At 36.7% G+C, this 13,350-nt stretch overlaps 1 protein-coding gene across 1 annotated transcript in view; it reads right to left on the bottom strand.

Annotated features, from left to right (window-relative positions):
• The window catches only part of POLD3 (DNA polymerase delta 3, accessory subunit), a 50,680-nt gene that overhangs the window by 27,463 nt on the left and 9,867 nt on the right, over positions 1-13,350 (bottom strand). Inside the window, exons 4-5 of the mRNA XM_037840645.1 lie at positions 5,350-5,389; positions 4,021-4,153 (exon numbers count right to left, since the gene is read on the bottom strand). Of these exons, the coding sequence (XP_037696573.1) occupies positions 4,021-4,153; positions 5,350-5,389 (173 nt within the window). The remainder of the gene's footprint in view (positions 1-4,020; positions 4,154-5,349; positions 5,390-13,350) is intronic.

Raw genomic sequence — 13,350 nt, 5'->3', positions numbered from 1 at the left:
TGGCTCTATAACCAATTCCTAACAATACCAAATAACAGTACTAGACAAATACGCCAAGGCCAAGTGAAGAAATTTGGTGGCGTGGCAGTTTGCATGGCATGTTAAAAAGAATACTCACCTCTTCTTCCTTAATCATTGGAGATGTGCCTGCTTCATACCACTCTATGATGTAATGCCCACACTTTGAATGGATAACTGGATTTAGTCTTCTCAAACAACTGCACTTAAAGCAAGGATCCCCAACTCTCCTAACAAAAAACACTATGTCTTCCAGTCTTTTGCTTATTAAAGGTAGGTAAGAGTTCCTTGAAAGTAGGAAAGTATCTTATTCATCTTTTGAATTTCAAGCATTTAGCACACGACCTGGCACATAGCAAGGTCAGGAAATGCATGTTGAAAGAACAACAATTTAAGTCACTGAAAGTGAGGCTCCTGGCTTCTCTCTCTTCTTTAGTATATGACCTCAACTCGGGGTGGGAGACAAGGAAGATCAAGAAACTATGCGGTGACAGCAATTATCTTACAGGTCTACCAGTTAACAGATAGAATTGGTCTGAGGAAAAAAAAAATCCCTAACAAATCATTCAATTTCAAAAGTAACTTTAGACTGAAGAGTTCCAAAGCTAGTCTTACAGCCCCAGAAATCTTTCACTGATTTATTATGCTGTACACCAGAAAACCCTACACTGACACAAATATTTTGTGCATCAGAGTTAAGAACAGAAGGAAATCATTTACTCTCACCTACTACTCTTCCTCTCTGGCCTTGCAATGCTTCCATGTACAAGGAAAAATAGCAATGTTTTTATTTCATTGTCAACATCTAAAGTTGGCCCTGAGACGATCTTTCTTCATTTGGTCTGCATTCCACATCTTAGAGTAGGACCAGGAATTGGCAATGAGAAAGAAACATGTTGGGTTGGGAACATATCCAGAGAGAGAAGAATCTCTGCTTAATTCTAAAATTTCAACTTTCTTCCTGTCACAGCACTTCTTAAAATACACGAAACAATGAGTCAGGTCTCAGTTGGCCCATAATTCTCAGGACCAAATACAAACTTCTTTACTGGAGATAAATTCTCCACATTTCTACCGGGGATACTTAAAGTACATAAATAAAGTTTCACTGAAGTGCCTCCTATTACCACATTTCTACTTGCCATGTTTATTTTAGTGGTCCCTGAGCAAATTTCACTTTGAACTTTTAAGCCACTTTTACTCGTTTGCTTACTTGCTAGTTACAACAGGGGAATTCATTTTTAAAGCTTGACATGCCACGACCAGATTTTTGAAAAAAAAACAATATAATTTACATAAACATATCATGGTGTTAATTTTTTCTTGAAATCCTTCCCTAAAAGATACTAGACTTATAAATTATTACTCTTTGGCAATATCATTATACTTATTTATTTAATAAATATTTGTATACCTATTACACTCAAGATTGTGAGCCAAGGAAAAAAAGGGCTACCATCTATTATGAACTTATTCAACAATTATTTATTGAATGCTTACCATGTGCCAGGCACTGTTTTGGGTATACAGTAGTGAACAAAATAGACATGCTCCCTAGTCTCATGGAACTTACAAAAACTACGTCAATTCTTTATTTCTCCTCAGGGACCTGACTCAGTCATCCCATTTCCCCTACGATCTTCCTTTTCCTCTCTTAAGGCTCTTTCCTAACAAGTTCATATCATTCTAAACTTTAAAAATGAATATATATATCCTCTCTCAACTCTAAATCCTTCTTTAGCTACCGCCCTCTTTCTCCTCCATTTTATATCAAATCTCCTGGAAAGAAGTGTCCGTATTTGCTACCTCGCCTCCTCAGGTCCCATTTACTCAATTAACAAAATTTGATCATTCCACTGAAAACTCTTAGCAAGGCCACTGGTAAATCCAGTAGCCACTTTTTGGTTCCTATCTTACTTGGCTTTTCAGCAACATTTGACATTATTTGCCAGTCCCTCCTTCTTGAAACTCTTCCTTTAGCTTCTGAAACCCCACATATCCTCATGATTTTCCTGATTTCTGGACGCTTCCTCTTGGGCTTTTCTTTGTCTGCCTAGCCCTTAAAAATGGCTATCACTAAAATAGTCCTTATTATGGGCCAAGCACATTGCTAAGCGATATAATACATATACAGAAGTTCTAATCTTCTACAACTCTATAAGGTTGGTACTATTTGGTACTACTGTTAGCCTCATTTTACTGATAAGGAAACTGAAGCACAGAGGTTAAACAATTTGCCCAAGTTCACAAAGCTAGTAATAGTGACACAGAATTTTATTTTCTGACCTTCCTTCATTCTGTACATTCTCCCTGCATAGCTGTATCTACTGCTGTAGCCCAATTACTCACTTATTTGCTCTGATTCTAAAATCTCTATCTTCACCCCAGTTTTCTCTCCTTAGCTCTAGACTCACCTATGGGCATCTCCACTGTTTTCCCCAAACTTGTCAAACTCAACATGTTCAAAATCCAAGCCTCTCTCCCAAAGACTGTTCCTTCTTTTATGTTCTCTTTCCTAGTCATGGCACCATCATCCATCCAGCTTCCCAAGTCAGAAACCAGGACATCATCTTTAACTCCATGACAACTCACACATACCTTGTTCTCAACCACTAACACAACATCCGGGTTTTGATGACTGTCTCTTTAATCTTTCCTACCTGTCCATCACCAACACCACTACCTTATTTTAGGTAACCATTGTCTCCACTCTGGATCACTGCAATATTTCTCCTCCCTGTGGCCTGGCCAACAGATTCCCTTCTGACCTATCTTCAACACTGCAGTCAGAGTGATCTCTCTAAAATGCTTCATTTCACTCATCTGCTTCAAAATCTTCAGGGGTTCCTCACTTTCTAAGAATAAAGTCTAAACTCCTTAATCTAATAGTCAAAGGATAGAATGATCTGACTCCTGCTTACCCCTTCAGTCTTATATCTAATTATTTCCTACCTCTCATGCTAAGCTCTAGCCATAACCAACTACTTTGGTTCCTTAAAAGAACTATGTTTTTCCTCTCAGTTGTGTCTTTATTCTCCCACTTCTTCTTTGCTTGATTACTTCTACTGAGGCTTCATGCCTCAACTTAAGTCATAGCCTCCAAGAAGCCTTTTCTGTCCTGCCCCCTCACACCAAGACACCCAAAAATGGAAGATAAGTACCCCTCCAACATCTCCCCAAACTATTATTCCTATTACAGCATTCTATTATACTCCCCTGTGTTGTAACTGCCTGTCTCCCATCAGACCACAAATTTCATGAGCAGATCCTGTGCCATATTCACCCTAAAGTGTGTAGCATGTCATACTCATCAGATATTTGTTGAATGACTTCAAATTCTTGTGCCTAGTGCCCAGTATGTTTGCAGAACTAACCTGAACTCTCAATACAACCCCACAAAGTAGGCAATATAATATTCAATTGAAATATGAAGATACCAAAGCTCAAAGAGTTTAAGTAATTCATTCAAAGTCACTGAACTATTAAGCAGCAAAGCCCATGACCATCTAATTCCAAAACCCACATATATTATTATAGTCCATCACCTCCCTGGGCTGTGAAGGGTGCAAAAGATGAACAAGATCTGATTTTGGCTAAGGAGGCTCAAGAAAAATTACTTTTGGATTAAGGGTAGAGGGATATCAAATTAGGAATCATTTTTTTGAAGGATAACATTTTAACTGGTTCTTGAAGGATAGGTAAGATTACAACAAGAACAGACTAGGGTAAGGGAGTAATGAGGAGCACAACACATTTCTGGTGGCAGTGACAGAATAAATATACGAGAAATAAATTTATGGAGAGTCCACTGGGGTTTTCAGTTTGGGTTGTAGCTGCTATTTTTCACCTTCTGATGTACTAATAAAACCAGGCATGTGTCTTACTGCAAGATAAATGGGGTTTTACCAGACTTGGCACTCACTCTTAAGAGGCAGCCACTGTGTAAACATCTTACAAAATCAATTAGTAAAGAAGCCCACAAGGAATATTTAAGGAGCTCACTTGCTGCAGTTCTGCAAGTTGCTTTTAAGGATGTCATAGTCGGTATTGAACAGAGGCCCACTGTCCTTTAGCATGGCTTTCTGGATGCTGTACACATGGATGCTGGCAGTCACAGCTAGCTTGGACTTCACTGCTACAAGTCAACAGGAAAAGCAGTCTGTTAATACACAAACTTCATAGCATGTGAAGGCTTTAATAAGAAACTCTTCTGCATTAAAACGATTTGCAGTCTATGGTGGTCCAAAAAACTCTAAAAGGCCAAATAGCCACATATACAGTACAACATCATCTGTCTGCAATGGGGACATTATGACAAGGTAGGCAGGGGTGAGTCAGTTATAAGTACAGCACCTATGATGGTATTACTCACCCCACATATTGATGATGACTATAATGTTCTTTTTGTCAGTCAGGGAAGAATTTTACACTCTAGCATATGATTAAGGGAATAGGTAATCTCTGAGAAGATTCATTAATGTATTTCAATTTTAGTTTGAAAAAAGCAACACTACAACAAAAATACTATTAAATAGATAAATCTGCAGAGGAAACACACAAGAGAACAACATAGGAGACAAATTTCAGGTTCCACAAGGGGAGAGACTATGCCTAGCATGCCTAGTGCCTAGCACAGAGCTTGGCACATAGATGTCCACTATGTATCAATTGAATGAATAAATCTTGCTTTGCCTACCACCTGTAGGAATTCAGAAAAAAAAAAAAAAAAAGTGGACATCTCTACCGCCCGGAATAACTTGACGTTAAATTTGTTTTGTTTTGTTTTCTTTTTAAAAAAGACCCCTACTGGCAGGAGCCTTTATGTACAAAGCATAACAATGCAAGTTTTGTTTTGAGACACAGGTTCAAGATTATGAGTGTTTTAACAATAGAACAATAGCATTAATAATCCTGGAATGGGTAGACAAATTTAATTTAGAAGCTATACATTCTGATTTTTAGAAAGGATTCATTCACTTTCTTTCTAAAAAAACTGTTAGGGGCCACAACACAATATTTAGACTACGGTCTTTATATAGCTGATGAAGTGTTCCATAAAGTATTCATGATAGTTTTTTACATTTGAAATCTTATGATAAAAGTGTTTTGTTCTGTTTTTTTTCCATAAATGTCAGTTGCTATTAGCCTTTACGACTTTAGCCTTTAGGTAGATATGGTATCATATTTTAATATTTGCAGAAACTTCTAATAAAAGGAATATAGGCCTCTTCCCCTAAATGGCTAAATATATTTTATGCAGACATTAGAGACAGATTTTTTTTTTTATTGCTGCCATAAGAGGAAAATTTACCAAGTCACTAAAACGCTTACCTTCCAATTTATCTTCTCTCACTACTGCAACCTTGTGGCACTGAAAGGAAATAACATTTTTGTTTCATTAGTGCTTAAAGTATTACAGAATTTACTATTACAAAGTTTCCTTGTTAAGAATTTAATGGCACTTGGATAAGAAATTAAGAAAACACTAGGTACCCCTTAAACTACATGCTATAGTTTAATAAAATCACACTCATTTATAACTTGCTTACTTTAAAGCTTCTCAAACAGGATATGGAAAGCAATATAGATATAAATGCTACCAAAAAACCAAAAACAAAACAAAACAAAAAAAAAAAACAAAAAAAAAAACCCCCAGCATCTCTAATCAGTATGAGGAAAAGAGGACTTTTAAATAAGTGATGTAATGAGAATTAATGTATAGTCATATGGAACAAGATAAAATTAGATCTGTCCCTCCAGCCAGCCATAAACCAGAATAAGTTCTAAATGGATCAGAGAGTTAAACATAAAAAATGAAACCATACACCAGAAGAAAACAGGGGTAATTTCCCCTGTAACCTGTTGCAACCTGAGAATGAGGAGAATTTTCATAACTGCAATTCAAAATCCAAAAACAATAATGGAAAACACTGACAAGTTTGATCTTATAAAAACAAACAAACAAACAAACAAATGACTTGGAGATGACAAAAATGACTTAAAGCAAAGTACAAAGAGAAATGGCCAAGTGGGAAAAATATCTGCAACTTACATTGCAAAGTGTTAATATATAGCTTCTAAAAATAGAGAAAACAAAGACTACCAATCCTTTAGAAAAATGGGAAGAGCTATAAACAGTTGACTGAAAAAGATATGCAAATGGTTCTGAAACACATGAAAAGATACTCAAGCTCACTAAAAATAAAAGATACATATTAGAGACCTAAGATGGCGGCACAGAGGAGTGGAAGCTAGTTAGTCACCCTGGAACAACTAATAAGCAACCAGGAACAGCTAGTAAATAATCTGGAATAACTGCAGGGGGACAAACATGACTGTCCACTCACCGTACACCAACATGAATTGGGAGGAATGCCTGAGATCGCAGCATAAAATGTGTAAGTAAAAACTGTGGATCTAAGCCAGGAGACCCCTCTCCCCACGGCCCAAGCTGCAAAACCTCGTGGAGCTAGAGAGCAGCTCTCTCCAAGCAAGCAAATATAGCTGCGAACAAGCAAATGTAGCCCAGCTCAGCTCCAACCGGGGTTTTAATTAACAAGTGTGGACTGTTCGATACGAATCCCTAACAAGAAGACAGAGGCTTTGGGTGAAGACTAACCTTGGAGAGCCAGAAGGTGGTTGCAGACTGGCCTCAGCCATTTTCAGTTCCCAGTGCTCTGATCCAGACAAGGGTGGAGATAGCACAGGCAGAGAGAGACCACTGAAATGCTAATGAACTATCCCTAGGGGGTATATCTTCCCTAAGAGGAAAGGTGTGGGGCCCAGCTCTACTACCTGCCTTCCATTCAGAACCAGACCCCAGAGCCTGGGGGAAAACAGCCACGGGCCACACCTCCTTACATCGGTCTGAAGTAACAGGCTGACAGGCACCACCTGCTGGGTGGAAAAGCACAGTGACCTGAAGCATCACAGGGTGTACCAATTTTCTAAGACACACCCTCAGGGAAACTGGATACTGAATAGTTCTTCCTTCTGGGAGCAGAGCCCATTTTGGTCTGGGAAAACCTGACTGGGGTAACCAAGGAAACCATGCCTAAACAACAGAAAACTACAATCTACACTAAGAAAAATAAAGTTATGGTCCAGTCAAAGGAAAAAACTTACACTTCACCTGAGATACAGGAACTTAAACAACTAATACTGAGTCAATTCAAAAAGTTTAGGGAAGATATGGCAAAAGAGATGGACCATATAATGAAAACACTGGGCATACATAAGGCAGAAATTGAAAGTTCGAAAAATCAACTAGCAGAATCTATAGAAATTAAAGGCACAACACAAGAGATGAAAGATACAATGGAAACAATCAACAGCAGATCTCAAGAGGCAGAAGAAAACACTCAGGAACTGGCGAACAGGGCACTTGAAAGCCTATACACAGAAGAACAGATAGAGAAAAGAATGCAAAAATATGAGCAACATCTCCGGGAACTTAAGGACAAAATGAAAATCAGGAATGTACGTGTCACTGCTGTCCCTGAAGGAGAAGAGAAGGGAAAAGAGGCAGAAGCAATAATAGAGGAAATAATCAACGAAAATTTCCCATCTCTTATGAAAGACATAAAATTATGGATCTAAGAAGTGCACCATACCCCAAACAGAATAAATCTGAATAGGCCTATGCCAAGACACTTAATAATCAGATTATTAAATGTCAACAATAAAGAGAGAATCCCGAAAGCAGGAAGAGAAAAGCAATCCATCACATACAAAGGAAGCTTGATAAGACTACGTGTGGATTTCTCAATAGAAACCAGGGAGGCAAGAAGGAAGTGGAGTGATATATTTAAGATACTGAAAGAGAAAAACCACCAACCAAGAAACCTATATCTGGCAAAACTGTCCTTCAAATATGAGGGAGAGCTTAAAATATTTTCAGACAAACAAGACAATGACAGAGTTTGTGAACAAGATACCTACTCTACAGGAAACACTAAAGAAAGCACTGCAGACAGAAAGGAAAAGACAGGAGTGAGAGGTTTGGAACACAATTTTGGGAGACAGTAGCACAGCAAGGTAAGTACACTGAACAAAGATGACTGTGAGTATGGTTGAAAGAGGAAAGTTGGGACCATGTGGGACACCAGAACAAAAGATGAAGGATAATAACTGGCAATGTGTAACTCAGGGAAACCTACAGTGCTCAGTGATTGTAATAAAAGGTACAAATATGTTTTTACATGAGGTAGAACAAATGAATGTCAACAATGCAAGGTGTTAAAAATAGGGTGGGATTGGGGGGAAAATACAATCAATGCAAACTAGAGACTATAATTAACAGAAACACTGTATTACGTTTTCTTTAATATAACAAAGGCAATATACGAAGGCTAAATGCGTATGGCAGGGGCGGGTAGGGGAAGGATATGGGACTCCTGGCATTGGTGATCTTGTCTGACACTTTATTCTACTTTAGGTTAATGCTATCTTTCCTTTTGTTGCTTTCTAGCGGTCATGTTTTTTTGTTGTTTTATTTCTCTCTCTTTCTCTTTTCTTTTTCTTTTGTCTCTCTGCCTTCTTTGACTCTTCCTTCTTCTTTGGGGAAGAAATGAAGATGTCCTTATATAAATAGTGGCGATGGTGCTGAATACATAAATACATGACTATACAGGGAACCAAAGATTGTTTACTTAGGACCGAATGTATGGAGTGTGAACAAAACCGTCTTAAAAGAAAGGGGCTGATGAAGAAACCCTGAGGGCACTATATTGAGTGAAATAAGACACATAAAGGCAAATATTGCAGAATCTCACTGATATGAACTAATTACAATATGTAAACTCATAGACATGAAATAGAAGTTACCAGGATATAGAATGAGGCTAAAGAAGAGGAAGCGTTTGCTTATTATGAGCAGGATATTCAACAAGGGTGAACTTAAACGTTTGGAAATGGACAGGGGTGATGGTAGCATGTTGTGAGAATAGTAACAGTACTGAAAGGTGTATGAAGGTGTTGGAAAGGGTAAGCTCAGAGTCACGTATGTCACCAGAAGGAAAGTTGGAGGTTAAAAGATGGGAATGTATAAAGCAGTGAATTTTGTGGTGGACAGTGTCTGTGATTAACTATACAAATATTAGAAATCTCTCTCACGAACTACAACAAATGTATGACACTATAACTAGAAGTTAATAATAGAGAGGCATATAGGAAAAATATATATACCTATTGCAAACTATATACTACAGTTAGTAGTATTTTAACATTCTTTCATCAACATTAACAGATGTACTATATCAAAACTATGAATCAATAATGGGGGGGGTTAGGGGTATGGGAGGATTTGAGCCTCCCTTTTTTGTCTTTATTTCTTTTCTGGAGTAATGAAAATGATCTAAAAATTGAGAAAAAGTTAATTGTGGTGATGGATGCACAGCTGTATGATGGTATCATGGGGCAATTGATTGTACACTTTGGATCTTTGCATAGTTGTGTGATATGTGAACAATCTCAATAATATATATATATATCTAAGAAAAGATTACACATGCATTACATTCATGGGCTATATAAATTTAAGAATTCTTATTGAAGCTATTTAAGTAGGCTTTTTAAAATGTGAATGAAATGCACATCTTTATTTCCATTCATATTTTACGTTAACTCAGTGCAATTAAAAATTTTTCTACATAAATGTTTTTAAACTAGGAAAAAAAAAAGGATGCATATTAAAACTAGTTACCATGTCTCACCAAATAGGCAAAAATACAAAGTTGAGAGCATGCCTTGTGTAGAATCAGCACTACCATACACATCGCTGGTGGGAATAAAAAATGGAGAAATATTTGGCAATACCCAGAAAAATTATATATATGATTACCCTTTCACCCAGCAATTCTACTCCTAGGAAGGTAGCCCTAAAATACACTGGTAAAAACATACAGAAAAACATATAAACTATACTATACACTGCAGCACACTAGGCAAAAATTGTAAATAACTCAAACATCCATTAATAAGGGATTGTTGAATAAATAAGGTATATCTATCAATGTAGTACAATGTGGCTGTAATAAGGAATGACGAATCTTTCCATTTCTGCTATGGAGTGATCCTTGGGATCTACTGTTAAATAAAAAAAAAAGCAAAGTGCATAATAGGGTGTATAGCATGAAAACTCTTATCTAAGAAAGGAAGGCAATGTGCATATATATTTGCTTATATCAAAAATATAAACAACAAAAACAAAAAGATACAAAAGACAAAACCAATAAAACTGATTACCTGTAAAGAAATATAAAAATTAAAAGTAACATGAAAAAAAAAATTGAATTTAACTAGACATTAAGTTGGTGGCTTAACTACAAAGAGGAATTATTTTGAGTGACTCTAAAAGTAATCTGAAAGCACATCCCTAGTAGGACATATCCTACAGACAAAAAGAACTACAAAAACATCTTAAACTATTTTCAGTAACCATATTGTTAGTAACAATGTTAGTATAGCTTTTCAAAAACAGATAAAGTTGGCTAAAGCAAATAAGTATGTATGTTAATGTTAGGAATAACCAAGATTCACAACATAAAAAAGCAATATAAAGAATCAAATAAGTTAAATAAAAACCCTGCGATTGTACATTTGAATTGGAAATACTAGTATGTTTCCATGATGTGTTTTCTCTTTAAAAAAAATTAGGCATTCCAAAGAGTATAATATTCTGCTAACCTGCACACTAAAAATCAGAACTTGTAGGAAAAAGTGCATTAGGGATTAACCACTCAAAATCTAGGCAAACTTTGTAATAAGAGCCCCCAAACACAACTGGAACCTCAGGAGAAAACCTGGATCGTCCAGACAGATAATTCAGTGTGAATAAAGGCTATTTCTGAGGGTATTGAAAATGCATAAAAACAACAAAGTGGAAATGTCAGTTTTACAGAGAAGAGTAGAACCATCAGTGGTGGGCACTTGTTAAAATGTGCACAGGAGTAAATTCAGCAGCCACAAACTCAGGACCTCCAGTTGGGGGGTGAGCCCCCCTGAGCTTTTTAGCAGTTAACAGAAAAGGGAAAATATGACTCGCTGATGAGATAAAGATAAAGTTTTTTATAGAAAATTTTCCACTGAAAAATACTGAAGGAATGAAAGAATTAGACCATCATCATGTAACCCCTAATTAAAGAATCATATAGGCAATGATAAAAACCAATGTCTACTGTGAGCCAGTGATTGTATACTTTGGATGTTTGTATGGTGTGTGAATATAGCTCAATAAAATTGTATTTAATAATTTGGGCAGAGAATAAAAACGTATTTGCAGGGCTCCCTGGAGGAACTTGGGAAAAATGTGGAAATGTTGGACTTCCCCATCTGGGATAGTACAGATGTTCTCACAAATATTGGGGACTGCCAATTTGGTGGGACAAGCCCTTGATCTGGGGGCTTGCCCTTATGAAGCTTGTTGCTGTGAAGGAGAGGCTAAGCCTACTTATAATTGTGCCTTAGGGTCTCCCCCAGAGAACCTCTGTTGTTCATATGTGGTTTCTCTCTCTCTCTCTAAGCCCACTCAGCAGGTAAACTCACTGCCCTCCCCAATATGGGGGACAGGACTCCCAGGGGTGTAAATCTCCCTGGCAATGTGGGACATGACTCCTGGGGATGAGCGTGGACCCAGCATCATGGGATTGAGAAAATCTTCTTAACCAAAAGGGGGAAGTGAAAGAAACAAAATAAAGATTCAGTGAAAGAACTCAAATGGAGTCAAGAGGTCACTCTGGAGGGCATTCTTATGGCTATACAGACATCCCTTTTTAGTTTTTAGTGTATTGGAATAGCTAGAAGGAAATACCTGAAACTGTCGAACTATAACCCAGTAGCCCTGATTCTTGAAGATGACTGTATAACTATGTAGCTTACATGGGGTGACGGTGTGATTGTGAAAACACTGTGGCTCACACTCCCTTTATCCAGTATATGGACAGATGAACAGAAAAATGGGGACAAACATTAAATGAAAATAGGGTGGAATGGCGGGGGGAGAGAATGTTTGGGATGTTCTTTTTTACTTTTATTTTTATTCTTCTTATTTTTTTTTTGGAGTAATGAAAATGTTGAAAAATTGGTTGTGTTGATGAATGCACAACTATATGATGGTACTGTGAACAACTGATTGTACACTGTGGATGACTGTATGGTATGTGAATATATCTCAATAAAACTGAATTTTTTAAAAAAACTGCATTTAAAGAAAACAATGTCAACAAAAATCATTAGACAAAAAGCTGACAAGGAACTTTATAAAGGATGGAACAGGTTGACAATTTAAACGCCACAAAAAGAGAATCAACCAAGAATGATGTGCCTCCAGATATGACATCTCAAGATGTACAAACCACCACCAAAGGAAGTTGCTATTCAACCCCTGCTCAAAATCAAGCATGATCTGATGATCAAGCTAGATTTAACTACCAATTTACAAGAAATAGAGGACAGGAGAACATGTTAAAGGACATAGGATGCAATCAGCAAAATCCAGAGTATGGGAAATTCTACAGGACAAATGAACTGGTTTCTTCAACAAATAAATTACAGAAGGAAAAGAAAATGGGGTGAGATTGGTAGACACATTAAAAGAAACTCAAGAGACATATAAATAACATGCAATGTGTGACCCCTGTTTGGATCCTGATTTGAAAAAATCCAATTTGTAAAAAAAGTGAGATAGAGAAGTCTGAATATTATTAATATTAATTAAATGCTATGCTTGAGGTCTGCTTCAAAATAATCCTGTGGTTGGGAAGTGGGCAATAGATGGTGACACAGATGTAACAAGACTAGCCAAGAGCTGATAATTGCAGAAGCTGGTGAATGATACATGGGGATATATTATACTGTGTGCTCTACTTATATATATATTTGAATATATAAATGATTAGACTATAAGACAAATAAGCATAAATAAATAAAATGAAACAAATCTAACAGAAGTTAAGAAACCTTCATCAGGGATGAATAAATTCAGTGTTATTTCCTATTTAAAGAAATATAAATGAATCTCTTCCTTATGTTGAGCTAAAGACAACAGATATAAAAGAATACATACTGTATGATTTAATTTATAAGAAAGTTCAAAGACAGTGAAACTAATCTATGAGATAGAAATTGGCATGATAGCTACCTCAGGTAGGAAGAAGATCTGAACTAAGAAGGAAAGGATACAATGGAACTTTCCGGTGGGATGAAAATGCTCTGTATCTTTATCTGGGTGATGGTTCCATGAATGTATACTTACGTAAAAATTTATCAAGCTTAAACTTTGTGGAAACTTAAAATTTGTGCATTTTACTATATGTATATTATGTCTCAATAAAA

The sequence above is a fragment of the Choloepus didactylus genome, chromosome 6 (genome assembly GCF_015220235.1).
Source record: "Choloepus didactylus isolate mChoDid1 chromosome 6, mChoDid1.pri, whole genome shotgun sequence".
Lineage (NCBI taxonomy): Eukaryota > Metazoa > Chordata > Mammalia > Pilosa > Megalonychidae > Choloepus > Choloepus didactylus.
Note: the sequence above shows the minus strand (reverse complement) of the source record. Positions and strands in the feature narration are given on the sequence as shown.